Genomic DNA, 25,465 nt, shown 5'->3' on the forward strand with positions numbered 1-25,465 from the left:
TCTGTTGTAGATCAGCAACTAACTCAACTGCGGGATAAAATTCATTTGATCCCATTCTTTTCTGCAAAAATAAATATGAAACCCTTAGACATGTGAAGCATACTGTAGTCCTAAACAGAATTGCCAACACACAATGCCAAAAATAAACACCCTCCGTCAAGTGTGCAGAGGCCCAATCTCTACCCATGTGAAGCATACTCACATTGCTTTGGACTTTAAAGTCAGACAGGGAGGCCATGAGCTCATCCAGCTCTCGTGTGGCAGAGGAGGCAGACATTCTGGCGTGTTGCTGTGCTGGTGTTTCCTCTTGTCCCTCTGTTTGTTCATCTGACAACACCAAAGGTTTGGGACTACAGAGACGAAAAAAAGATTACAGTCAAGGGAAATTTAGCATAAGCCGAAAATATTTAAATAAACTCAAGCCAAACATACCTAAACAATAATGAAAACATCGAAATGTATTGGCATAATTCATTTGCTTGTATCTTACATGGGTGAGGGCACAGAACTTTCCAGCTCATCTAGAAGGCTCTCTACACTTGGTCGTACGTCCTCTATTCCCCGAGTCGCACCCCGCTTGGGCTTCTCCAAATCAGGTGGTCCTGCCTTGCCAGCAGTAGAGACTCCATTCTCGTGGATGTGGTGGATGATACAGCTGGCAGGCAGTGGTGGAGCTGCTTCTTCTATTACACGACAAAAAAAGATACATAAATCACTCCATATCAACTACACAAGACATTCCTTTGCAGTACCATAGATACAGAGAATCCAAATCTGAGTTCTTTCAAAGAAGTATAAGAGAACTTTTTACAAATAGTTAATTTGTCTCTGTGTTTACCTTCTGTGGGGTAGGCAGGAGTGCTTTGCTGGACAGCATTGAGCTCCAACAGGAGACGATCAAGCTCAGACAGGTTGCTGCCCAAAGTTGAGTTCATGGCAACAGCTGATAACTCACTACTCTTCTGCTTATTAGGGAAACTGTACAGAGCAGAAAGAATAACCAATAATTATCATCAACAAAGCTCTGAACTGAGACTGTATTTTTAAACTGGCATTATTTAGACAGTGTTTCTGTTTACCGATGAGTCCAAAGTCAAAATCAAAAAGATACTTGGTCAGGTCAACTCAAGTTTTCAATGTTTCACTGAGTTAAATAGAAAATATATATGTTTCCAGTTATAATTGGCAAAACAGGAGTACAAGTTATTATGAGGCCTACCTGTATACGTGGTCCTCCTCACCAGTGGGTTGGGTTGGACTGCTGCTTTCTCTAGACCAGGGACCTCTCTGAGCTGAGCTGAAGGACTGAGTAAAGTGTGCAGAGGACCATTCATAAATTTGCAATCATCAGCAAATCAAACCCTTTTTAAGTCAACAATCATTCACATTATGGCCCCTGACATACACTATATGTACAGTGTGCATTTACCTCTGTTTCATCCAGTCCGTTCAGGGCTTGCTCAGAGGGAGTGGTAGGGACTTGTGGTGGAGAGCAGATGTCTCGCTCTGTCTCACCCCCGACAGGGATGGAGTAGGCGCTATCGTCAGACAAGAGTGGACGCTTGGAAATGTGGGATGTTGTGGACTCAAGGTCCGCCAACAAAGCATCTACAGGAGACATAAGATTGGTCTTTGTTTAGGTTTATGTCACTCACAGACAGAGAAGGGTAGTATGATGCTACTGTAATTCAAACTTTAAAGGTTTTAATATATAATTTGTATTGAGGTAGCTAGATATAATCTATTATCTCTTCTTGTATCAGGCCATAGTGAAGAAAGTTAACATCAATGAGCAGATTGCACAGGACAATATTAGATTTACAGGATTTTTGCATGAATGTGAAAGATTTTTTTCCCCCTGTATTTCGTTCAGTGAAATGTTTTTTAACAGACTTTTCCCTCTGTATATTTGATAAACGGATATAAAATGTATTCATTATTGTATTTTTAGCATCAAACACTGCAAAACATCAGTAGTTTGGTTGCACACAGGAACAAATAATTGCAGCAGCTTTCTCAATCGCAAAAATCCCCATATGCACTGCCATCAGGGAAGGTAGACTTGTATAAGGTGAATCATGCAGACGGTCTTGACCACTCCCTCAGTTACTCATTGACCCTTGTTTGCCTGCATGTCTTAAATCCAAAAGTGGCTGTCAAGTCTGCGACCAGGTATCCAAGCTCATATTTACCATATACACGTCAACAGCTACCATTTCTGTGTGGACGGAAACAAGAACACAACTACTGATTTAGCAGTCATAACCAGTAGGTAGAAGGATACATAACATTATAGGGGATTTAATGAAGCGCACAGACTGTATTACTGAATACCTGGGCTTATTTTAGCACGCTCACTCACCACAGCAGGGTTTAGTTTCTCTTGTAGAATTTCACCTAAAAAATAAATCCCTAACTTTTCTAACAAACATGATCTTATGGTATAAATAGAGGATTTAGGTGTAACTGCTACATATACATAATTACGCATTTACAACAAAAGACAAAAGTCCAGGCTATTACAGACATTAGGAAACTTAAAGAGTCCAAGTCAAATAAACCAGTTAGATTCAGTGTAGGCAACATATCAATCATTCCTCATTGCTAAAAAACCTACATAACAACAACATAATCACTTAACTGTTAATATTCGACCATAACATGAAATTCTCAAGTTGTGTTCAACAGTAACTATTTCACTCAACCTCCACCCTCAAAGAAATCACAGGGTCAAGAAAGGCAAAAACCAAAGCTAAAGTAACACAGTGATGAGACGTACCTTCGAAAAAGACACCCAGAGAAATGAAGAGGAGAAAACACAAAGAAGAAAAGAAGAAGTAGTAGTGGAGCAAGAGGGGAATTTAAACAGACTGTCTGCCAGGCAGGAACTGCCTTTCTTAACTCTACCATCAAAATTAGAGAATGAGAGATGGGGGGTGTTACTGAGCATAGATGGGAGGGTGAGGGTAGAGACAGCAGGAAGGGGTTAAAATTAATAGCGGTGGGGGGTTAGGTTCACCCCTCTCCCACCCCCTTACTGCTATGCCAAGTCCAACCGAGCAAAGTAAAGAGATACTACTCACACAAATGACGACCCTGAGGACGGAGCTGTCCAACTCTGACAGTGGAGTACACACTGTTGTGAAATGAGCAAAGTTGAGAGCAAGCAGAGCTCTTATCAACAGAGGCCTGCCCAACTAAGGGAGTGGTACCACAAAAGGTATATTAAAGTATAATCCGCCCCTTCTTCACATCGTCAGCACAAAGTCTGATTCAGTCACCCATGACTCAAGCTCACTTTTAACACATCGTAATGTTAGATGTGACATCTTTAAGAACGAGCATCAGATTTTAAAATATGATCTTCAACATTTATCATCAGGATAATTTTAACACATTTTAACCAGAGAACGACTGCTAGGTATGCCACAGTATCATCAGCACAGTGTGGACTGCAGTGTTCCCCAGACAGAGAGGAGACACGGCAGCAGCAGAGCCAGATCAATACCAGATCCACTTGGACCAGTCTCACATGGAGATCATGGTTTTCATGGCTGACATGCCAGTTGACTGGGTTTCACAGCAAGGACTCAGACACAGAGGCCTGGGCACATTCCACAGAGATTCATTATGGATACAGCACAGCCCAGTGTTTACACTACTGCAGGCAGATCTGTGTCTGAGTCCTCTGGTGGTAGAAAAAAACACCCCCAAATATAAGGAGGCAGAAACAACACATCAATCAGTCTTAATAGTCCATACCAAGTATGGTGAGTGATAAAACCTACAATTTAAAGAAACCTCAACCAACAGAAAGGCCAGTGGGTGCACCCAAGGCTGCAGCATCTAAACTCTTCTTCTGGTCCAGATGAAAAGGTAAGATTGTCAATCTTCTGTTGTTTCCTGTGTTTAAGATTTGCTCTTTACAACATTTCCCACTATGCAGCTGATTTTACTGTAACACAGACACACAGAGATATGAAAGTATACTATTGTTCAACAGTCCACCAGTTTCCTTTTATTTGACCTTATCTCTGAAATGTCATATTAAGACATTCCAACTAAAATAATAATAAGATCTTGACTACATCAGAGCAAGTTCTGACATTCATTCATGTATCCTGCAGAAAAATGGCCAAAACCTAACAGACTCAATCAGAAACTCAACTGAAAAGCTACATAAATAAATAAGGACTCGGTGCATATCTGTAATTGATGTAAGAACAAACTTTTAATGCAGCTGGTGGAGATCTCAGTCAACAGATGTTTGTCCAGATGGTTTACACAAGAGATGTTAATCAACTTAGCTCTGTGGCTGAACTGGCCTTAACCCTGGTTATTAAGAAACTGCTGCTCTGAAATAGAGTTACTTCTCAAGCAAGAGCCTCCAGGCTACATGAAACACATATTCCGTTTGGGAAAAGGCTCATTGCAGATCTACTTCAATGTATCATAGTGAAGCAGGTTATTTGAAATCACCAATGCATTTACCTCAACCAAATAGTCGGAGCATATTCCTATAATTTAGAGGATATTGGTTGAATATGAAATATAAAGGGTAGCAGCTTCAAGGCTGTCTTTGTTTGCTCAACACTGCATACAAGGCATGCTCTGACCCATCCACAAACTACCCAAACACACAAAGGTGTGTCTGCCTCCTCTGCCAAGGGAACATACCATGACACACACAACCCACTACAGAGCACACACACTTGTTCCCCAGTGACCACAAATGGAACTACAGTAAAATGAGGAACTCATAAGACATCTAAATGAGCCTCATGAATCCATCTTATCCTTTGCAATGAAAGAAATCTTAGAGAGATAATGTTATATATTTACCTCTGTCAATGTGGTTATGTTGTCATTGCCTTTTGTCTTTTAGCAGGATAATGCAAAGATGTCCATACCAATTGTATTGAAACTTGGTGAAAGGGGTGGATATGGGCAGAGGAACTTTGAAGTGAAGTCTATAATGGAGGGTTAGGATATTTTTCTGTTACTTTCCTTAACATTGCGATATGTGGGTGTTTTGATGACATTTTGTGAATTCCTCAAGTAATAATGCAGAGATCTTTATGAAAAAAATCAGGCATCTGTGCTAATATCTATGAAGACGTGACATTTGGTGCTGATCTGGAAAATGATAAAAAATTGTGTGAATCAAAATGTATTTCTATACATACATTAGTTTCACCTATATTAGAGAATTTGTATTTTGTGTGTGTTTAATGTGAACAGTTTCCATACATTTTCTGTATCTCATCTCAATACATGCATATGCAATGTGGTGATGAAGTGGCCAACCAGCCTTGGTGGAGGTATGCTCTCTTCTAGTGCCCTTCTAGTTGAGTAGATATTTTTAGAAAGAGCATGAAAGAGGGAGCTGCCTTCAAGTAATTTCATACGGTATAAACCCTGGAAGATCAAAGTTCCTGTGAAGCTGGCAGTTTTGAGAGGGTGACAGATGTGCTTCTGCTTACCTAGAATAGTCCACACCTCCATCTAGCAAACTGCCTACATTAATTAAATACAGACATCCCTCTTCACTTGCACCTAATGAATACAGGAAAATGGCATTGGCCTTAATGTCCACAATGCTAAATGTGACATGGCAGGGCACAGCTAGGCTCAAACACTGAGGAATGGCAGTGTGAGTGTCGAGAGAGAGCACAAGTAAAACTGGTAAGAGTGTGCGCGTGGCGCGAAGCAGGAAAATCCTCAGAGGCAAAAAATGGGTTGACACAGATTAAGGAGACTCCCTTCCTCCCAGATGAATGGTGTGGATTTTAATTACATGAACGCTGCTCCGCATGGGGCTCATTACAAGAAAGTCAGAGGAAGAGAGAGAGGGGGGGGGCACTGAGAATAGTCGGGTGGCAGAAGGAAGGATGAATTAAAAAACAGGAAATTTACTATGGAAAGGTAACCATTTGATAAGTCAACTATGATGACAGTAAATGTGTGGACAGATGTTGGATCAGCACTTGAATTGTAACTGTTGACAGTCAAAAGCAACATAAAATATAAATGGGATCTAATTAGACGATGCAATCCTGGAGCACCACTTTCACTCAGGGGTTTGATCAATATAAATCCAGGACGTCAACAGAGGCAAGCCTCCATTATCCTTGACAGGACATCCTGCCTGCTTCACACTCCCCCAGCTCCTACTACTGCTGACCACTGCACAGAGAGAGAATGAATCAATGCTGTCTACTACTCAACACATCTATATTTTATTTAGCCCTGGTTGTTCATGTCAGGAGAAAGGTGCTTGAATAACCTGCAGGGGGTGATGTCGAGTTGTGTGTGAGAGCCTGCTACACTTGTGTTTTTTTTCACTTCCTCAGGGCTGATTCACAGAACTGGCTTTATCTGAGAGTTTCACATACGCAAAGGCATTCACTGAGATAAGCGCTGACACCGAACTAAGAGGATGATTATCAGCTGTAAACCTACAAGATTCTCTCTCTCTCTGCTGCTAGTTTGCCAGTCTTCTTCTCTGTCTGCCCCCAAATCTGCATCTCCTTTCTCTCATTCTATCCTTTCTTCCCTTTTGTATTTGATGTGTTGCAAGGTGCAGGGTTGGCTGATATGAATTCCTAACATGTCAAGGCTCATCTTCCCAATGCAAGAGAAAGAGCAGGAGACACACAGAAATGTGAGGTACGCAGCAGCTGAACAAGACAGAAGGCAAGATAGGATAGATGAAAGAAAACAAGATGTCAGCTTTTAGACAAAGACATTTTGTATATCATCTGTTTTGAGTGAAACAGTGTATCAGTTTGCGATTGAAAAATGTAATAACGACTAAAACACCAACAATAAGGGACAATTTATAGTTCTGTTAGTCAGACATACAAATACACATGGACGTGAAGTGAGTCTTTCATGTTCTGTTGGGAGGGAGGTGGCCTTTCAACCAGACTCAAGCTGACAGACCATCACATAAATGACAAATCCCTCTCTCTCCATCCAAAAGAAAGAAAAAAGAAATCAGGACAAGATGGGTGCACAAGCACTTATGCCTGACTCCCCTCTGGGCTTGTGTTAGACAGCAGAAGGCCTGTGCCTGTATTCATTTGGAACGCTTCAGCAGGCATACACTTCACAAAAACCAAATGCAATCACACTAGAAACACATGCAAACACAGATCAACAGTTTGACAACAGCACAGCATGCAGGTGCCTCTTAGCCAGGCTGCCTACACATACCAGGGAGAGATGAGGTATCTAGGCCCACTAAAAATACCTCTCCCCCCCGACACCAACCTGCTTGAGATGTACAGTAGATGATGGATGGCCATGACGGTCACAGTCACAGCTGGACATTTGCAGACCACCCAACTAGCCTGTGCTATATATTGCATTTAATTTACAGCAGTCTTCATACACTTTTACACTGTGTAAGAAAGCGCTTTTTGGAGTTTCCTTCAGATCAATGAAGTGCAGCTACAGATGCTGTTAAAAGGAAATGGAATCACAGCCTGCATTAAGTTATAGAATATGAGCTGCTTACACAGCAGTTTGTACTGTAGAATTGAAATAAGAAGCTAGAGCCTTAGCTTCAAATATAAACTGGAAGCCAGGAGGGAAACAGCTAACACTGACCTGTCCAAAGTCAAATTTGGGCCTACCAGCAACCCCTAATGTACTCGAAAAATTAACATAAAGAAGCTAATTTCCCATTATTTACAAATCTGTCTTTAATTACATCATAGATGACTTTGATACTTATATGCTTCATTCTTCTAAATGTATTTCCTCCCACGCTTTTGTGATGAACTTATTTGTATTTGAAGTTTAGACTAACAATGCAGCCACTTCCCATGACACAAGTGACAGCAGACTGCAGTAAGAGAAAAATCTTTTGACATATAAATATGTATGAGTGCTGCAGTCTAGATGTGTCAAAGCACAGTTAAGATACCTCCCTCTAGTTTAGAAGGTTGGATCAATACCTCTCCAATAAAACAAGAGACATGATGGAGACTTCAGGGTATTATCTGCATCTCTCTCCTCAGACCAGTCTCATCTTTGTTTTCTTTCTGAAGCAAACCGTAATGGGCAGATATCTATGGGTGTGTTTAATTTGGTGCGGCTTGATTGTTGGTGGAGCTATAAGATCTATTGAATTCTAATGTTTAATTGCTTTGTGCAGCGCAAGAACAGAACATACAACAAATCATATCAACTGAAAACACATTTTTGAATTGTCTTAGTCACACTAAACCACTTGTGATGATTAACATGCATTTCTCTCTCCTGTCTGCTTCAATTACACAGCTGATTACTTTTGCTTGATGCTTCTTCTGCCACGTTTTTCTGGCTTGTGAGTTTGGTTTGTACCGCTTTTAAATCCTTGCCACAAATCAATTTTCCGTAGGGACAAGAAATATCTAATGAACAGAATAACTAAATGTATAAAATCATTGATTAAATGATGTTTGAACGTATAAATAATGTATCGTCCTCTACAAATGGCTTTAGGAACTGAAGAGAAAAAAATTAGACTAGAGTAAAGCACTATTCAAAAACTCTCCTTTTGATGTCTCTCACCCACTTCCTCTTTCTTGTTCCCCACAGTGAAAAGCATTTAGAGGAAAAGGAAATACAGAGGTAGTTTGAGGGTATTTGTGGGCAAGCTTTCTTGTGGTTTATACCGTATGTTGTCCCCTATGGTTATTTTGGTGCAAGCAACATGGTAACAGCACTTAAAAGTTTCAGCAGGTCCTGAAGGTGAAACTATAGGCAATGTTGAGATTGAGGGTGTTATTGAATAGCAGACATAAGCATCTGCATTGGTATTTGTCAATGATACTGTCTAAGGCCTAATGCATACACCTGATTTTTCAAATATTCAAATTCAAATTCTTTGTCACGTTTTTTTAAATAAAATATACAAAACTTTCCTCAGGTATAAAATATGAAAACTGTGTAATATGTTAACAAACTATACATCTAAATGTTTATTTCAAGACCAATGACCAATGATGCATGTAGTTACTATGGTTACAATGATTGAAGAGTGACATTCATGAGTCACAAGTCTACATAAATATACAAGACTAAAGCCGTTTTCAGACATGACCTTTGGGTAAAATCCGGACAGTCTTTACCCAGAGTTTGTCTTTCACACATGCACAACACAGCAGGAGGTTTTCTGCACAGATGCATTCAAAACAGCAACAAATACTCCACATTATTCAGGGGAGAGGTGGAGCAGCCGGGAGCAGCAGACAGAGACAGGAAGTGACATATTAACTCTGCTGCGTAAGTCACATGATTTTGTTTACAGAACCCTGAACAATGTCATTTTCTCTTATCACCACAAACTGTCTTGACGTCTTTGTCGGTGTCTTCCAAGTGTGTGACACCAGGGAATCCCCTGCTGTGTTCACACATCGACTTCTCCTGGATTTCTACAGACTTAATACAAGGAAGTCAGGTGGATAAAGTCTGTAGAAACTGCGGTGCGTCTCGGACATTTGCGTTCACACATGCACCTCCTCCAGAGAAAATACAGAGGATCTGCAAAGTTAAGTGCATGTCTAAAAGCAAAAAAGTGTGAACATCAGTACAATTATATTCTCAGTGACAATGGTAACATGCTGATGTTAACACTTCTGGGTTAATAATCTCATTGACTAAGATCTTGAGATGTGAGATTTTTGAGCTACTACTTGCTGAGATCATCACTCAGCCCCAGTAAGTGTCAGAAGATAGATATCCTTGAGAGACAGATGGATGGATTGACATTTTCCCCTTTTCCATAATCACTCATATCTGGGACTGTCTTTTTCTGAGTTGAAGTAGGTCACAGAAACAGGCTGCTCTTTGTCCCTCTGCAGCAGGACGACTGCAGAGGGAAGAGGGTGGAAAGGAAGGGATAGTGAGGTCTTCAAAACAGGCAAAATGAGTCCACTGGAAAAAAATCAGCTGTATCTGAATGCCTGAGCCTGAATATGCGTGTGTGTGTGTGCATTTGTAAAGTCTTATTAAGTCTACACCCTTGTAAACCTGTAGAGTCGTAATCCTGACCGAGCATCACTGATGCTGTCATTAACCCAAGCGGGGTCTAGATCTGACCGACTGAATGATCCTCTTCAACAAGCCAAAAGCTGATTGTAAATCCGGCTTAAACATAATCTGAATTGCACGCACGCACACACACACACACACGCACGCACAATTGCTCGCTTTCACTCACATGGGCATAAACCCCCCCCCCCTACTCCCAATTCATCAAAGGCCTTCATTGTGATGGCTTTATATCCCAAATAGGGCAGGAGCAGCAGTGTGCTGTGAGTGTGCCAAGGCCAGAGGAAACCTGCTTGGCAAAAACCATTTGCTAATAAAACAGCAACGTGTCATCAGAGCCTGCAGACACGGCGCGTATGCAACCTCATTTAGCAGTCAATTAGAGGAAAGCCTGAAATACCACAGTTACATTTGAAAGGCCATGTGAAAAAAGAGCTGACAAATTTATTAAAACACAAAAAAATGCTATTTTTACGGCAGTTTCCTTTTGAATGGTTGTGGTTGAGGGTTGCGCAACTAAATCTTCACATCCCGAATAGATGTCATTTCATGTCCAGTTAACGGTACATATCATTACTCATACCTTTTCTCCACAATGTATATATAGGAGCCATGTCTTTCCAGATGTAAGATGCAACAGCAGATGTCTCCTATCTGTGTGCTGCCAGCAAATGCATGTGACTGTAAGTCTGTGGTTCTCGTCTGTGGACTCTCCAACCAGGAGATAAGCAGTGTTTGAGTCTTTTGAAGTGAACTGCATGTGGCATAATTTGATATTTATCTTGGCTGGCCAGAGTACTTCTGCTCAGAGTTATCCCCATTTGTTCTGTTTCACGTTCATTATCCTCAATGTCTGTTTGAGTTGCCATCAAGTTGTTTTCGTGGCAGCTGAGGCTCAGGAGGTACAGAGGGTCACCCAGAAGGTCGGTGGTTTGATCCCCCGCACCTCCAGTCTGCATTCCAAAGTGTCCTTGGCCAAGATACTAATCTCTAAATTGCCCTTGGCTGTCCATGAATGGTGTTTGAAAATAGAAAAAGTGCTGTGAATAGAAGATGTGTATTAATGAGTGAATTTCAACGTGTACTGTAAAGCACTTTGATTGGTCAATATAACTGGGAAAATGCTGTATGAAAAAAGTCTGTTTACCATTCCTGTCATCAAATGATGAATAATGCTGCTTGTGTTTTAGACACAACAAAATAAAAAACAGAGCGTTAACATTGCACAATTCATATCGTCATACTGCACAGCCCTCCAGTGGGATCATTGTGGTTTGTGCTGCAATTCAAATTTGGCAATTAGTGTGGTGTCTATTTATTCTATGCAAAGCTGCTGTTTTCCTGTTAGAGCTCACATCAGAGGATCAGCAGCATCACATCAACTGAGCTGCCAGTCACTGTCAGACTCAGTGAGAGGATGAGAGGGGAGCTCAATTCATCAAAGCACGGTGGTGAAAGGCTTATTAGAGCTTTAGGTATACACAAATATCTTATATACCAAAGACAGAATACAAAATGGTTGTGAGGACACCTTACTTCGACCTCCTTTCACTGACAACATGGTACATCACGCTAATGAGCTGCCGTGGTTGCCTGGAAACAAATGATGAAACAGTGAAAACAACAAGAACAGAATTCAGGATTTAATAGAATCCAGGGCAAACCAGTTCCCTCTGCTCACATTAAGGAAGTCAACATAAAATAGGACAGGATGAGACATGTCCACAAGTCATGCATGACCAACATAGTGTCTGTGACCTACAGTAGACTATTCTGATGTTAGCGGCAAAAAGACCCTCATGACTGTCGCTACAGCAAAGGTCACTCAAGGCACTTCCTGTCATGGAACATGAGTCTGGCTGGATGAGAAGCCACCCAATAAAAAGAGAGAGCTCATTGAACTCAGCTGAAAAACAGCAGGACAGAACATGACTGATGCATGCACTGACTATACTGTGCAACTAGTCTGCAGCTAACACTACACAGATCCTCACTTGAGCCAATGTTTGTTTTCTGTTTGGTTTCAAGGGTTATTTCCACTAAAACCCTGGTTCCCAAAAAAAACTACAATCGCTGTTCGGATATCGACCCTGCAGGCTGTTGTTGTGGTGCGCTCGACCCATGAGGGATGACATGACGGTTGGCTGAGTGTAGAGCTGCCGCTGCTTAGTCAGCTTCCCCTTCAGAGCTGCCTGTCCACACTAGCAGGCTGTGATCAGGAATGTGTTTTGAGAGTCTGTAGGAGTGTGTTTTGTTTGTGTACCATACGTTTCAAAGCCATGCAGCCTTTTCATTTAAAAATCAACCAGACAGACTAGAGTAGATACAGCTGAATGTCTCAAACCTTCAGACGCTACATTGATTCTGTGTGTGATTTATGTGCATGTGTCAGGCACAAGAGACTTATCATTCAGTGCAGGCAAGCCCCTCATTGCATTAAGCTGAGGGTCACTGGAGATATAAATTGAAAACAACAACTTAGCAGGGAATTATTTTTTTTCTCTTAAATAAAACTAAAATCAAACTGGAGGGGCTTTCTGACCACAAACTTCCAAGTTCCATCTTATATATATATATATATATATTAGTGCTGTCAGGCAATTAAAAAAAATAATCTAATTAATTACAGGATTTGTAATTAATTAATCTAATTAATTGCATTATCTGCTAAAGGTCCCCAAATAAAGTATTTGAATTCTAGGACATAAAAAAATTGTAGTGCAAGACTAATCAATTGAATACACTAAGAAGAGTAGATTTGAAATCCTAATTTTTATTGGTGAAGTCTGCTGCTTCATAAATGAAATTCAAAAGTGAAAGGTCAAGCACATCAGCAAACCAGTTAGGCCAGGTCATTCGTCTACCAAATTCAGCAAGAGTGGGTTAGCGCAGTGAGCTCACCGTAACACAAGTTCCACTGTTACGGGTGCTAGCACTAGCAAGTGGAACTTGTCCGGACATGTTTAGCATTTAAGTGATACGTCAGACTGGAGCAGCTTCTGTGATAAGAAAACTCCTTTTTACAAAATCTGCAGATCACCACGTTCTTATTGATAGTCCCATCTAAGTTCTTTTAAAAAATAAACTTGCCGTTCAAAGGCCCTAGTAAGGATTTACTCGCCCCGCTCCCTTCAGTCGCGTCCATGTTTGTTGTTACTCTGCCTTGTTTGTTTGCCTAGCGACGCAAGCAGGAAGTGGCGTAGCACTGCCAAGCAGCCTACGGGTCCTTCAATGGACCAAATTTAAAATGCTCGCGCATTGAATAGCCACCTTTGATACTCATAATTAATTGCGATAATTTTAATAACGCGTTAATTTGCAGTGTAATTAATTAATCTAATTAACGCGCTAAACTGACAGCCCTAATATATATATATATATATATATATATATATATATATATATATATATATATATAACCTAAACAGCAGAAGCAGAGAAACGTGGTCTTCTCGTTATTAGATACAAGTCGGCAGGTGGAGCCTTTACTCATAATGCATGAAACCCTCTTTTGTTAGAACCTCCCTGTCTGATGAATGCTCAGTTTTAAAAATCCACAGCCTCTTATTGTATTTCAGGCTTTCCTTTCAAGTCCTAAGGCAGGTTCAGTCTCAAAACCCTTTGAACCATTCTGCTACGTTATCCAGGTTGAATATCATGTTCGCTCAAAATGGCATGCATCAGGCTTCAAGGTATGTTTTATCTCATTTGGTGAGTGTGTCAGAGGTGTTGGCCAATCAGCAGCAATGTGTATATAAATCACAATGACAAGAACGTTCATTTCAAGGGAACTAGTGCCAAGTACTGTGTGTGAAGTTTGTTATACTGTGGGTACTTACAGAATGAAATTACAGTGGCACTGGAAACAAAAGTAATGAAATAAACCAGTTCATTAATTTGTCCTATTCAAACAGAAAGACAACACACCAACATCAGACGCACACAAGTCTACAAACCACTCAATGTCATGTATAGTGAGAACCATGCAGGTGAAGATGACACAACATATGCATGTCATAAGCCGTTTTTATACATGACCTGACAGTTTGCCTTTCACACACGCACAACACGGAAGGTGGTTCTTTGCATAGATGCATTCACAACAGGAACAAAGTCTCCACATTATTCATACAAGAGGTGGTGCAGCAGGCAAAGGTAACGTATCAAGTCTGCTACCAATATCATGTGATCATGTTTACAGCACCCAAATACCAACGTCTGCTCTTATCACCACACACTCTCTTGACATCTTTGTCAATGATTTCTACATGTATGACACCAGTTTTTCACCAGGAGATATTTGTTTTCTTCTTGTTTTTTTCCATTTTTGCTCCTGTCGCATGTTACAAGCGTCATTAACCCCCCCACTTGCAAGGGATCCCTGTTGGAGTCACACATCTTATTCTCTTGAATTTATACAGACTTTATACTAGAAGGCCAGATGGACAAAGTCAGCAGAAGTTTCAGAGCCTCTGATTCTTTGTGTTCACTCATGCACCTCCTCCGGAGAAAATACTGTGGATCTGCGGAGTTCAGTGCATGTCTGAAAGCAGCTATACAAAATTCTTTTGTGCACTCCCCAAATTGTAATGTGGAACCAAACTAACCAGATCAAATATAAATGACAACAAATACATGAACCTTGGGCTGGACTTTCAGGATTCTTAAAAAGGTTTATGCATTTAGAGAAGTCACATAAAAGTAAGTAAGTATTCAGTTGTCTCTTTAAACTGTGTCTATAATAGAAATGAAAAACCAACACTTGGTATCTTTGACATCTGTCGCAGTCTTAAACATGACTTGACAAATGTCCACATGAGAGATGCCTGATGTTTCATTTGGTGTATAAACAATGAACCAAACTAAATACAGACTAGGTAGTGAACTGAATCTAGGCTACATCAGATCTCACTTGAAGTTAGTAAAAACCTATTTCGCCCACACCCATTCTGTAAGCGACATTTCTAACGCTGCAGCTGCTGGGCTGACAGAGCTCAGGGGATTCACTTCACTTCAAATGACGCCACTGAAGTGACAGTGAAACAAATCAGCGAGAGAGAGAAAGAGGGCAGTTACTGCATTTGCAGACATGAAAATGAAAGAGTGAAAGGTACTGCAGATCAAAGTCAGTAAAAGAAGGTTAACTTTGGAGGCTATTTGACATTCATGTCTTGTTGGTGCAAGCCCAGAGCAGTGAAGCACAGAGCAACGCTTGGCAGCACTGATAGCTGCAGAGGGGAGGTCAGTGAAAGTTTGCCTCAGAACATACCACAGCATCTAAACGTCAAACACTGCACAGATAAGGAGACACAAAAAATATATAAATCCAATTCTAGTACAACAATACAAAGGGACTATTGTGTTACCGTTACCATTTCCAACACTGACTTTCATTACCAACAGAAGTGAAAACTGCACAACAATCTGGTTTGATCCAGATCTTACATGCTCATCTGCTCTCCTGCTTACTCAGCCAACTTTAAGTTGTCAATAGATTGCAGCCTGCAGCTTCCTACGTGGTTCACCACAGGAATGGTGAGGAGTGGGAAGAGAGAGGGTGGGGCAGTGCAGTGTTTAAAGAGGATAATTTTTGGCCGAGGCCCAATCCCTGCATGTGGGCCTGATCCATCTTGACATCCTGCCTGAGAGCAGCGTTAGTTAGTCTGCTCCCACAGTTGATGCTGGAGGAAGCAGTAAAATAAAACAAACTGAATGTGTATACATATATATTTATATATATTTTTTTTTTTCACAGGGAAGAAGCTTTAGGGACAAACAAAGTTGGTGGAAGCCAGGTTACCATGTGTTTGTGCAGCACTTGAGAGGAAGGACTCTCCTCTGCTAAAAATACATGCAGGTTTCGTTTCCTCTCTGGGGTCTGAGGTGCATGGATCCCTGCACTGTCTCACTTCCAATTTTTGGGAGCTGCTTCTTTAGACCCTCTTCTCCTTACATTTAAACAATATCAAAACAGCAACACTTCTTATTTTCAAAAACATATGGAGGAGTGGGGAAAAAAAGCTCTGACTCCAACATTAGATGACGGAGTATATATATATATATATATATGTCTTGTGTGAAACACTTTTGCAGTTCTCTGCTAAAACGATGACAGAATTTACAACCCTGTGACATGGTAATTACACTGGGTTGTGTAACACTCCTTTTTTAAGCAGCTACTTTAAGGAAAGCCCTTCACCCATGTAAGCTGAGAAGGTATCCATAAATATTGAGTGGATATAAGCAGACCAATATTCTCGGTGCAGTCTCACTCCTGTCACTAATATGCCAACTTGGTTTGGGCCAAGTTGGATTCATGCAGGTGCTCTTCAGGACAACAGGGATAACACAATGTGAACACACTTGTCTCTTCTCTGATAGAAAGTCCATGTCTTTGACTTTAAGAATGCATCCTGGTGGTTTTTTTAGGATCCAGTGAGCCTGACCCCTGCAATGCATTTTATTGATGTCCTGCTAAACTTAACTTAACAGTTGCTGGGGTAAAACCTGCAGCCTTGTAACTCAAGCTATATAATCAGTGCATGTAAATAAAACCTTGACTGTGATCGCACTGTGAATATTTTTTCATCATCATTTCTTATCTTATTGAACAGGGCCAGCATAGTTGCTTGTTTACTTTTTATTGGAGTTGATTTCTGAAAGATCCATCAAGGTCTGAAACAAACATTAAAATATAGCAGGTAGAAGGCTGTTTGGGTCATACAAGAATTATTACTAATAAATGAATAATCAAATGAATAATGAAAGAACATTCACTGTAACTGAGCTGTGTGCATCAAGCACATTGTGCTGAGCCCCACACACCCTCCCTGTCACCACAAACTGCTCTCAGGCATCACATGTTCTGCTGTCAATGATGAGTGTGTCATAATTCACAGAGTTAACCTCCTCCTCGTGCAGCACTGCTCTCCTGGGTTCATCGGCCACAGTGTGTCTGTGTGTGCTTGTTTGTGTTGCCTCTTTAGGAACCTTTTCCTGTATAAACAGTGTCCTTGTCTGGACCAGTAGACAGTATGGGGACCAAAGCCCAGTCCTAATGGGGCAAAACGTCATTTTTTAAGTCCCAGTTAAGGTTAGGGATACATTTAGGTAAGAATGTGCACAATGAATAGAATTCAAAGCACTGTCCTAACAAAGATGTCCTAACTTGCAGCACAAACTTGCCTATGTGTGTGTTTGTATACTTATATCATTTTGAGGACCAATTTGAGCGTAGACCCCACAGAATGAGGAAATTTGTAGCTTTCTGACCCACTTTCAAAGGGCAGTTTGAATGTTAAGTATTGCTATTAGGGTTAGAATCAGATTTAGGGTTAGGTTGTATTTAAAATGCAGCAATCTGACTGTGTGCTACGAGGGTAGGCAGGTTTAGACATTTAGTTGGGATGGTTAGGGTGAGGGGCTGGGGAAGGCATCGTGCCAATGAGTGTCCTCACTACAATAGAAAAGAAAAGATTGTGTGTTTGTTTTTGTGCAGATGCAAATGCAGCACCGTTGGGATCAGCTGAATTCAGGCTGAAAGTTAGACACTTTCAAATGAGCAGTGTGCTGACACCGAGCATCACAAACAAACAGTCTGTCTCCTCTACTTTGACCAGAGGTTTCACTGTTACCATCCCACCTGCCATAGGATGTTAAATTATTGTTATATTATTGCATCATCAGCAGTTCAATCTACAAGTACTTTCTCCTACAAACATTGCCTCATCTGCACCATAATCTACTATTTGCAAAATCTGATTAGATGTTAAACTGCAGTTTGTGGTAATTTTGCTATGGGCAATGACAATAAGGTTGAATTTGCTCTTAACTATCACGTTAAAGGGATAGTGAACCCAAAAATGAAATTTCACTCATTTTCTACTCATCACTATGCCTATGGTGGGACCGATTCTTCAAACATAAAAAAATGAAAATAAACATAAAATGCATAAATGTAATAATCCTGTGGTGTCATCCAAGTGTAAGTAAGACATTTAAAGGTACAGTGTGTAGAATTTAGTGATATCTAGTGTTGAAGTTGCATGTTGCAGCTGAACACCCCTCACCTCACCCTCTTCTTCCAAACATGAAAAAGAACCTGTGGTAGCTTCAGTTGTCATAAAAGCTCAAAAGGTGTTTAGTTTGTGCAGTCTGGACTAATGTAAAAAACATGGCAGCCTCCGTAGAGAGGGTCCCCTCGATGTAAATATAAAGTATTTAAGTATAAAGGGCCTTTTCTGGGGTAAAGAAAACTACAATTCATACAATTTAGATGAAACAAACTAGTGAAAACATCATGAGGATCATTTTACATTATATTTATACCAATATATCCCTTTCACCTAAATCTGACACACTGGACCTTTAAATTCAAGGCTGTAAACATGGTGTAAATGACGCCGTTTCCAGTAGAAATGAATTGTCAGGCTTACAGGAGCAGCATGGAGGCTATTTATGGGGTTTTTTCTGTTTTTTTTATTTCACATTTGAAGGATCTGTCACCAGTTACTTCAATTGTATTGATCTGGCTGCAACGCTGTTTACCCCTGAGACTCAAAGTGTTTTGTGGACTCAAACACTTCACCCACCCCTCCATCGGCGCAGTGGTGAGTAGAAAAGGAGTAGGTTTTCCTCCTTGGATGAACTATCCCTTCAGGCTTTGTAAACCTGACGATCAGCAGGAGGGGCCCAGCAGGTCGGTGTGCAGTCACATTAAAAGGACTGCTAGTTTGCAGCGATGAGAAAAGTTGGAGGAGCCCTGCAGGCCTGGTTAAATGTGTGGAGGGACTATACCGAGGTGTGTGAGCAGCCACCGGAGCAACACGAGCACACAAACACACGTCCGGACGCTACAGCTACCGGCTAACACACATGTCCATTAAGCTAATTATCGCGATGGGGCTGCTTTCATATCAACACGCGGGCCTTTCTGGACTCGTTGCCTCGCGCCGAGCATGGACAACTCACCCTGCCCGGACACACGCGTTAATACACACTCACGCGGCAGCGAGGCTGCCGTTACCCACTTTCTGAAGACCCCATTGAATTCGGTTGTGTCCACGTCTATCGCGCGCACAGAGCTATAGCAGAAAACAGTCTCACACACGCGCGTGGCTGCGAGGGTTCGGTCGCGGCGGGTGAACTTACCCAAATCATCCATGTTGTGCCGGAAATGGTTCCGCTGCTGCGCCGGACCGCTGCTGCTCTGTCGACCGCAGATGGACTGTGAGCAGCCGCCTCAGCTCCTGCTCGAGCGTCTCCCTCCGCTGAACGCTGCGAAGTTTTCAAGTTCCCCCTGCTGCTGCTGCTGCTGCTCTCCCACACGCACATGCACATGTACGCACACACAGCTGCCGCCCCCCCCCGGCCTTGCCACCAGCCCACAGACACGGGCACTAGCGACACCTAGCGGAGTCTTACTGACCATGCTTCAATGTGCTGGGAAATGGAATCGTCTGCTTTACAAATATCATACACACTGTCAAACGCATTTTAAAGCAGGTAGTGTGCTGATGTGTGTTTGATATGACTTTGATTTAATAACTTTTCATATTTCAATGTATTCTGCTGCTGCTGTGATGTCAGCTGCAGGAGGAATGTCAACATCACCTGTCCTCTTGCAACTGCATGTTTAAAGGTCGCCATCGCCCAAATGGTGTCAAAAAAGAATTTGACATTTAATAAACCCTCACAGTGATTTCAAACTGTGCCGACCACATCCAACAGTGATGTCACACTGTGCCGACCACATCCAACAGTGATGTCACAGTGTGCTGACTCCATCCAACTGTGATGTCACACTGTGCAAACCACATCCAACAGTGATGTCACAATGTGCTGACTCCATCCAACAGTGTGCTGACTCCATCCAACTGTGATGTCACAATGTGCCCACCACATCCAGCAGTGATGTCACACTGTGATAATCTCATCCAACAGTGATTTCAAACTGTGTCGACCACATCCAACTGTGATGTCACAGTGTGCCCACCACATCCAACAGTGATGTCACAGTGTGCCCACCACATCCAACAGTGATGTCACAGTGTGCTGACTCCATCCAACTGTGATGACACAATGTGCCGACCACATCCAACAGCAGTGATTTCAAACTGTGCTGACTCCATCCAACTGTGATGTCACACTGTGATAATCTCATCCAACAGTGATTTCAAACTGTGTTGACCACATCCAACTGTGATGTCACAATGTGCCGACCACATCCAACAGTGATGTCACAGTGTGCTGACTCCATCCAACTGTGATGTCACTCTGTGCTAATCTCATCCAACAGTGATGTCACAGTGTGCTGACCTACCCCAACCGTACAGTCACAGGGTTCTTACAACATCCAACTGAGACGCAACAGTGTAAGGAACAATATTTATCAGTATTGTCATAGTGTACTAATCACATCCAGTGTGCTAACCTCATCACAGTCTCATTAATGTTTACTCGAGTCTGCCTTATGAGCTTCAAAAATGGCACACTCACATTGTCCCCCTTTCACTGCAGTATGACAACCTCTTACATTTATTTGATGGCAATAAGAAAGAAATTACAGCCAGGGTCTTAACTCTAGAACAAACATCCCAATCATACAGGATTGCATGCAGAGTTGTAGTCACACTGAGAGATGTGAGAAAATCCATATCAAACTTTATAAAACCTTTTAGGGTCGTTTTGGTTAATGTGGAAACATTAAAGTCATCCGGTGGATACAAAGTGTTCTCTCTCCTCTTAGCTGTTTTTGGTCTCCAACAAATCCTGAGGGAACTAGCTGGTTCTGAGGATGGTTATTAGCTATGCCACTGTTCTGTCTGTCCGGTTTGTCGTGTGTATGATTCGGCCACAAACAATGTTATGAGTGTAAAGAGATAAGTAGACCAGTTAAAATAGGGGCCACAAAACCTTAACAGATGAGCTACAAGACAATACAAAGCTCTGTAGTGCTTAAAGGAAGGCTGAGTCAGGTAATGCTGCAATTATCCACGAGTTTGTCACTACAAATAGCTGTGTTCACATGGACGTTGTCATTTGACTCACTGTTAACATAAAAACATTCACCCTCTCCTCATTTGCCAGTTTGTTGAAACAGGACACATGATGTGGGCTCAAATATCCAAGTTGATCCAAACACTGTATCCCTCACCACTCCCTTTTGGAACATCCTCCCTCCCTCCAAAACAAAACTTGAGTCTGGGGGTTGACAAGCCCTCCTGCCCTTCCCCCCAACACCCCGCCAAGGTCTGGCAACTGGGGCAGGTCTGGGAGGTAAAGATCACTTGCTGGCACCTATTGTGTTCTTGTCGCACAAACTCCAAGGTATAGCATTACCCCCCTCCCATCATCACAGCACCAAAATAACAACAGGGCTTTGTCTCTCTAAAGCCCTCTGTTTCAGTAGCCAAACATTTTTACCCACACACACACACACCCTATTTTGTGCATGCACATAAATATACAGAGGCACACACACAAATGATGCCACGCCCATGTTTGGATGAATCTCCGGGGGATTTCAGAGGACCAACTACACACCTGCTATTCTCAAGTGCACACATCCACTTCCTAACATGGAATTAAAGTGTAGATAGAGTTCAAGCACGAATCATATGGTCACATGAACATGGGTTCCCTTCAGATAAATGATTTAAAAGCTCTGGATAAAAATTGAGGCTGGTAACTATCTTGGAAAACTTTTATTAGACGAACATGCACAGATGAGACAAATTGATTTTTTACTATGACAACAATGACATTAGGTGAGTGGGCTTGAGTCTGTAAAAAATAATAATGAAAAATAATTTAATTAGTCAATCATTTGTCAGGGACGGGAAGAGATTTTTTTTTGTCTTGATACTCTTGAGAGGACCCAGACACAATGCAGCCAAAATGAGTAAATAAACAACAGTTCATGTCTCCTTCAAGGGCAGTGGGTCAGTTTCGAGTCACGTAAAGGCAAGAGACGGACGTTCGATGTGACAAAAATGACGACAAGAAGGTTCACTCCTGGTCCTTTTCCTCTCCGTGGGTGATGATGTGAACCAGGTTCTTGTAATCCAGGTTTCCTGCCACATCTGGAGGGAAGGCAGCAAACATTTGCTCCATCTTAAAAACAGAAAACAGCTTTAGTACCTCACGAAAAACAACATACTATAGCTTAGTGTGTGTGAAAAGGTGTCATGATTCAATTATCGTTTTCCTTCTTTTGGTTTCAGTTTGTATAAAAATGAATCTGATGTGGTTGCAGATGATTGTGAGAATGACATTCAACCCTTTGTGCTTTTTGGACTCACCCACACACACAAAGCAATCTGCTATAATCATGATAATTAGTTTAAAAGGCCACAATGTACCTCTTCGGGGGTGAATCGGTCGGCTTGTGTTGTTAGCATCTGTGTCACGCTGAGGGAGAGAGAAAAAGTGTGAGCAGTGACGAGGCCTCGTATTCACACCAGGAGGAAATGTCCAGGTCATACTCATTGTTGAGTTGTGCAGGGATGAGTGATGGCAGTCATACTCAGAAGAAAACATCAATTCTGAATAAAAGCTGACATAACGCTGCTCGCAATGAATTAGCATATCACAAATTGAGGTGGAGTGGAGAGTGTTGAGCGACTTACTAATCCTTCCTCAGTACACCCTTCCCCTCAGGGTCAAAGACTTTAAATGCGTTGAGGATGGTTTCCTCTGGATCAGCACCTAGATACATTAAAAAAAGAAAAAAACATATCGAAACATATTTAAATTCATGCTGCACTGCTTAGATTTTGTTTTTATGGTTACACTAACAATCTTCCGCCCATTTGCTCTCACCTTTCAGCTTCTCACCGAACATGGTGAGGAAGATGGTGAAGTTGATGGGGCCCGGAGCCTCTTTGAGCATCTCATCGATCTCTTCCTGTTTCACATTGAGACGTCCTGTGGCACAAAAGTCCGTCAACATGGATTTTGTAAAATCTGAACAACTTGAAAATGCTCTTAACAGAAAATAATCGAATCACAGTGTCTTATTATGGATGTGACCGATATACAGAGTGATGACAACGCACCTAGAGCCGCAAACGTGTCTCTCAGGTCGTTCTTGTCGATGAAGCCGTCTCTGTTCTGGTCCATGATGGTGAAGGCCTGAGGTCAGAGCACAGAACATAAAGCCAGAGTTTCAGCCACACGCTCCCCGCAAAAAGAAAAAATGTAATCGATGTCACTCTCGGTTTTAGATTCTCTTTCTTCCCTTTTTGAGTGCCATCTTTGCACAGTGGATGACCACCGCTAAGTATTTATAACCTGCGAGTCCCCCTGGGTTTAGCCCGGCATCCAGGGCATGCCCAGCAGTTTATCTGCAACCTAATCACTGATGACACAGTCTCAATGTCTGGGCACCACTGAGCCTCATACCAACATACCACATGCCTCTCTGCCGTCAAGCCAAGGATGGGGAAAAATAGACAGGTGGACATACTACAATGATGAACAATGAAAACTGAAAGACACGGAGGGGAGAGGAAGAAACAGACCTCTGTGTGTTGTTGCTGTGCTTTCGAAGAAAGAAACACTTGGATCATAATCCTTGACACTGGTTTACTAACACACACATTCATGCAAGAGTTTGCATGATTCACTGCCGAATGTATGATCAGTGAAATTTAAATGGGTCCAGCAGCTTTCACCTCTTTGAATTCCTGGATCTGGGCCTGTTCAAACATGGAGAACACATTAGAGTTGGCTCCCTCTGCTGTCCTCTTCTTGGCTTTCTTGGGGGCCTGTTGGCAGAAAGACAGAAGATGAAGCAGACACTATGAGCTAGTTAAACTACATGGCAGGAAAAAAAATAATTAAAAGTGACTTAAAAGCTTAATAAGAGAAAACAGAACTGATAAACAATAGGAAATTGCTTTTGGGCTATTACACAAAAGCGTAACCTGGATTAAAATGTATGCTGGGATAAAAGCATTATCTATAAATGAGATTGTTAATTGTCTTAGTTAGATGAGGGCAGTAACAATTTGACATGTATAATTTCAGTATCCATTAGCAGGTCAAACACAATGAAACAGAAATGTTCAAATCACCATTAAAATACAGGATAATGTTTGTAATTTAGGATGTGTCCTGCACACAGTGATGCATTCAATGTCTGGTGAAAAGTAACATTTCCATTCAAGCTTTCCATTCAAAGATGCTTTAATATTTTTCTTGTACCTCATTAATCATCGCAGAAATTGTTGGATTATTATTAATCATAAGATGTGTATCTTTTCAGCAATTCAATACACAGATGGGAGTGAGCACATCCCTGTCTATCATCACTCCATCAAACAGCACACAGACTTACCATGGCTGAGCAGCTGGGAGGTCAGACCAACAATGATGCCAGTGAACAATGGGGGAGATGGTGGGTGGCCTTTTGTAGCCCCAACCCTCAGCTCTACTGGATGATATTTATAAACTATGTCCTCTTTAGGAAGTGACAGGTAAATGATGCTTCATACAGAACATACAGTATTGCACACTCGCCCCCCCTGTAGTAGCCACTCGCCCTGTGGCGTCGTGATTGACACCGGACAAAGAAGAGTGGAATAACTGGTCTAGGATATCAAGAGCAAACTGAAGGTTGAAGCACTTAATCACTTTAAACCGCCCACTGTCTGCAGACCAGCGTTCAAACTACAGACGGTGGTACCAACACGATCTGCAGACCAGCGTTCAAACTACAGACGGTGGTACCAACACGATCAGAGTAATATTGTATATGTAAAGTTAAAAGGTATTTATTTCAGAATATCTCTCATTTTTCACTTTTCTTCTCCACGTCAGTACTCTTTTACATTTTAGAGTAGAATTTCAGAAATTTTAACGTTTAAAAAAACATCAGATTATAATAATCTTCACTATAAATATAAAACATTAAATAGATTAAAACTCTAAGGCAGTAAGGTGAGGATAAAGTAAGATAAAGAGGGAGCAAGAAAGTTTGGTCCTCACCGAATGTGTCACATGAAACTGAGACGATGTAATGTAACTGATAAAAATGTCAAATACATAATGTCTCTTCAATACGGACAATGATGATATTATTATTCAATATAATTTTTTTACATGTTTTAAATGAAGTCTGAGACCACCCACCTCCCCTGCAGCAGGATGATGTATGTGGGCAGTGCAGGATTCATTTTAAAGATTCATGAAGAAATAATGCACTAATACTATCTTTTCTTTTCTAAACAGCACTACTACTTTTTTTCTGCAAGTCAAGAAACAATATAGTATATGCTGTACTTTGCATGTATGTAGAGTTTGAAAAATCACCAGCTCATTGAGTGTAATTTATTGACCTGTCAGTACTTTGTCACCATCATGTCCTCGCCACATGTCTCACACACTCCGTCACATAATTGGAGTTAATCTAATCTAC

General features: G+C 41.4%; 2 protein-coding genes across 7 annotated transcripts in view; both read right to left on the reverse strand.

Moving 5' to 3' along the window:
* The window catches only part of LOC109629186 (paxillin), a 29,925-nt gene extending 10,540 nt beyond the window's left edge, over positions 1-19,385 (reverse strand). The window contains exons 1-6 of one of the 6 annotated variants that reach the window (XM_069517129.1): positions 19,195-19,385; positions 1,430-1,608; positions 1,220-1,305; positions 839-978; positions 491-683; positions 203-350 (exon numbers count right to left, since the gene is read on the reverse strand). In XM_069517129.1, the coding sequence (XP_069373230.1) occupies positions 203-350; positions 491-683; positions 839-978; positions 1,220-1,305; positions 1,430-1,608; positions 19,195-19,207 (759 nt within the window). In that variant the 5' untranslated portion in view covers positions 19,208-19,385. Of the gene's footprint in view, positions 1-202; positions 351-490; positions 684-838; positions 979-1,219; positions 1,306-1,429; positions 1,609-2,779; positions 3,000-3,083; positions 3,226-19,194 lie in introns of those variants that run through there. The other 5 variants (XM_020086730.2, XM_069517138.1, XM_069517153.1 and 2 more) reach the window with 5 other exon arrangements.
* Positions 19,386-21,734: 2,349 nt separating this feature from the next.
* On the reverse strand, positions 21,735-24,508 carry myl2a (myosin, light chain 2a, regulatory, cardiac, slow). The gene is made up of 7 exons (XM_020086506.2): positions 24,386-24,508; positions 23,721-23,813; positions 23,103-23,178; positions 22,867-22,971; positions 22,674-22,752; positions 22,407-22,455; positions 21,735-22,158 (listed from the first exon to the last, which is right to left on the reverse strand). The coding sequence occupies exons 1-7, from the start codon at positions 24,386-24,388 to the stop codon at positions 22,054-22,056; spliced, it is 510 nt and encodes a 169-aa protein (XP_019942065.1). The 5' UTR covers positions 24,389-24,508; the 3' UTR covers positions 21,735-22,053.
* Positions 24,509-25,465: the final 957 nt, after the last annotated feature.

This window comes from Paralichthys olivaceus, chromosome 2 (genome assembly GCF_024713975.1).
Source record: "Paralichthys olivaceus isolate ysfri-2021 chromosome 2, ASM2471397v2, whole genome shotgun sequence".
NCBI lineage: Eukaryota > Metazoa > Chordata > Actinopteri > Pleuronectiformes > Paralichthyidae > Paralichthys > Paralichthys olivaceus.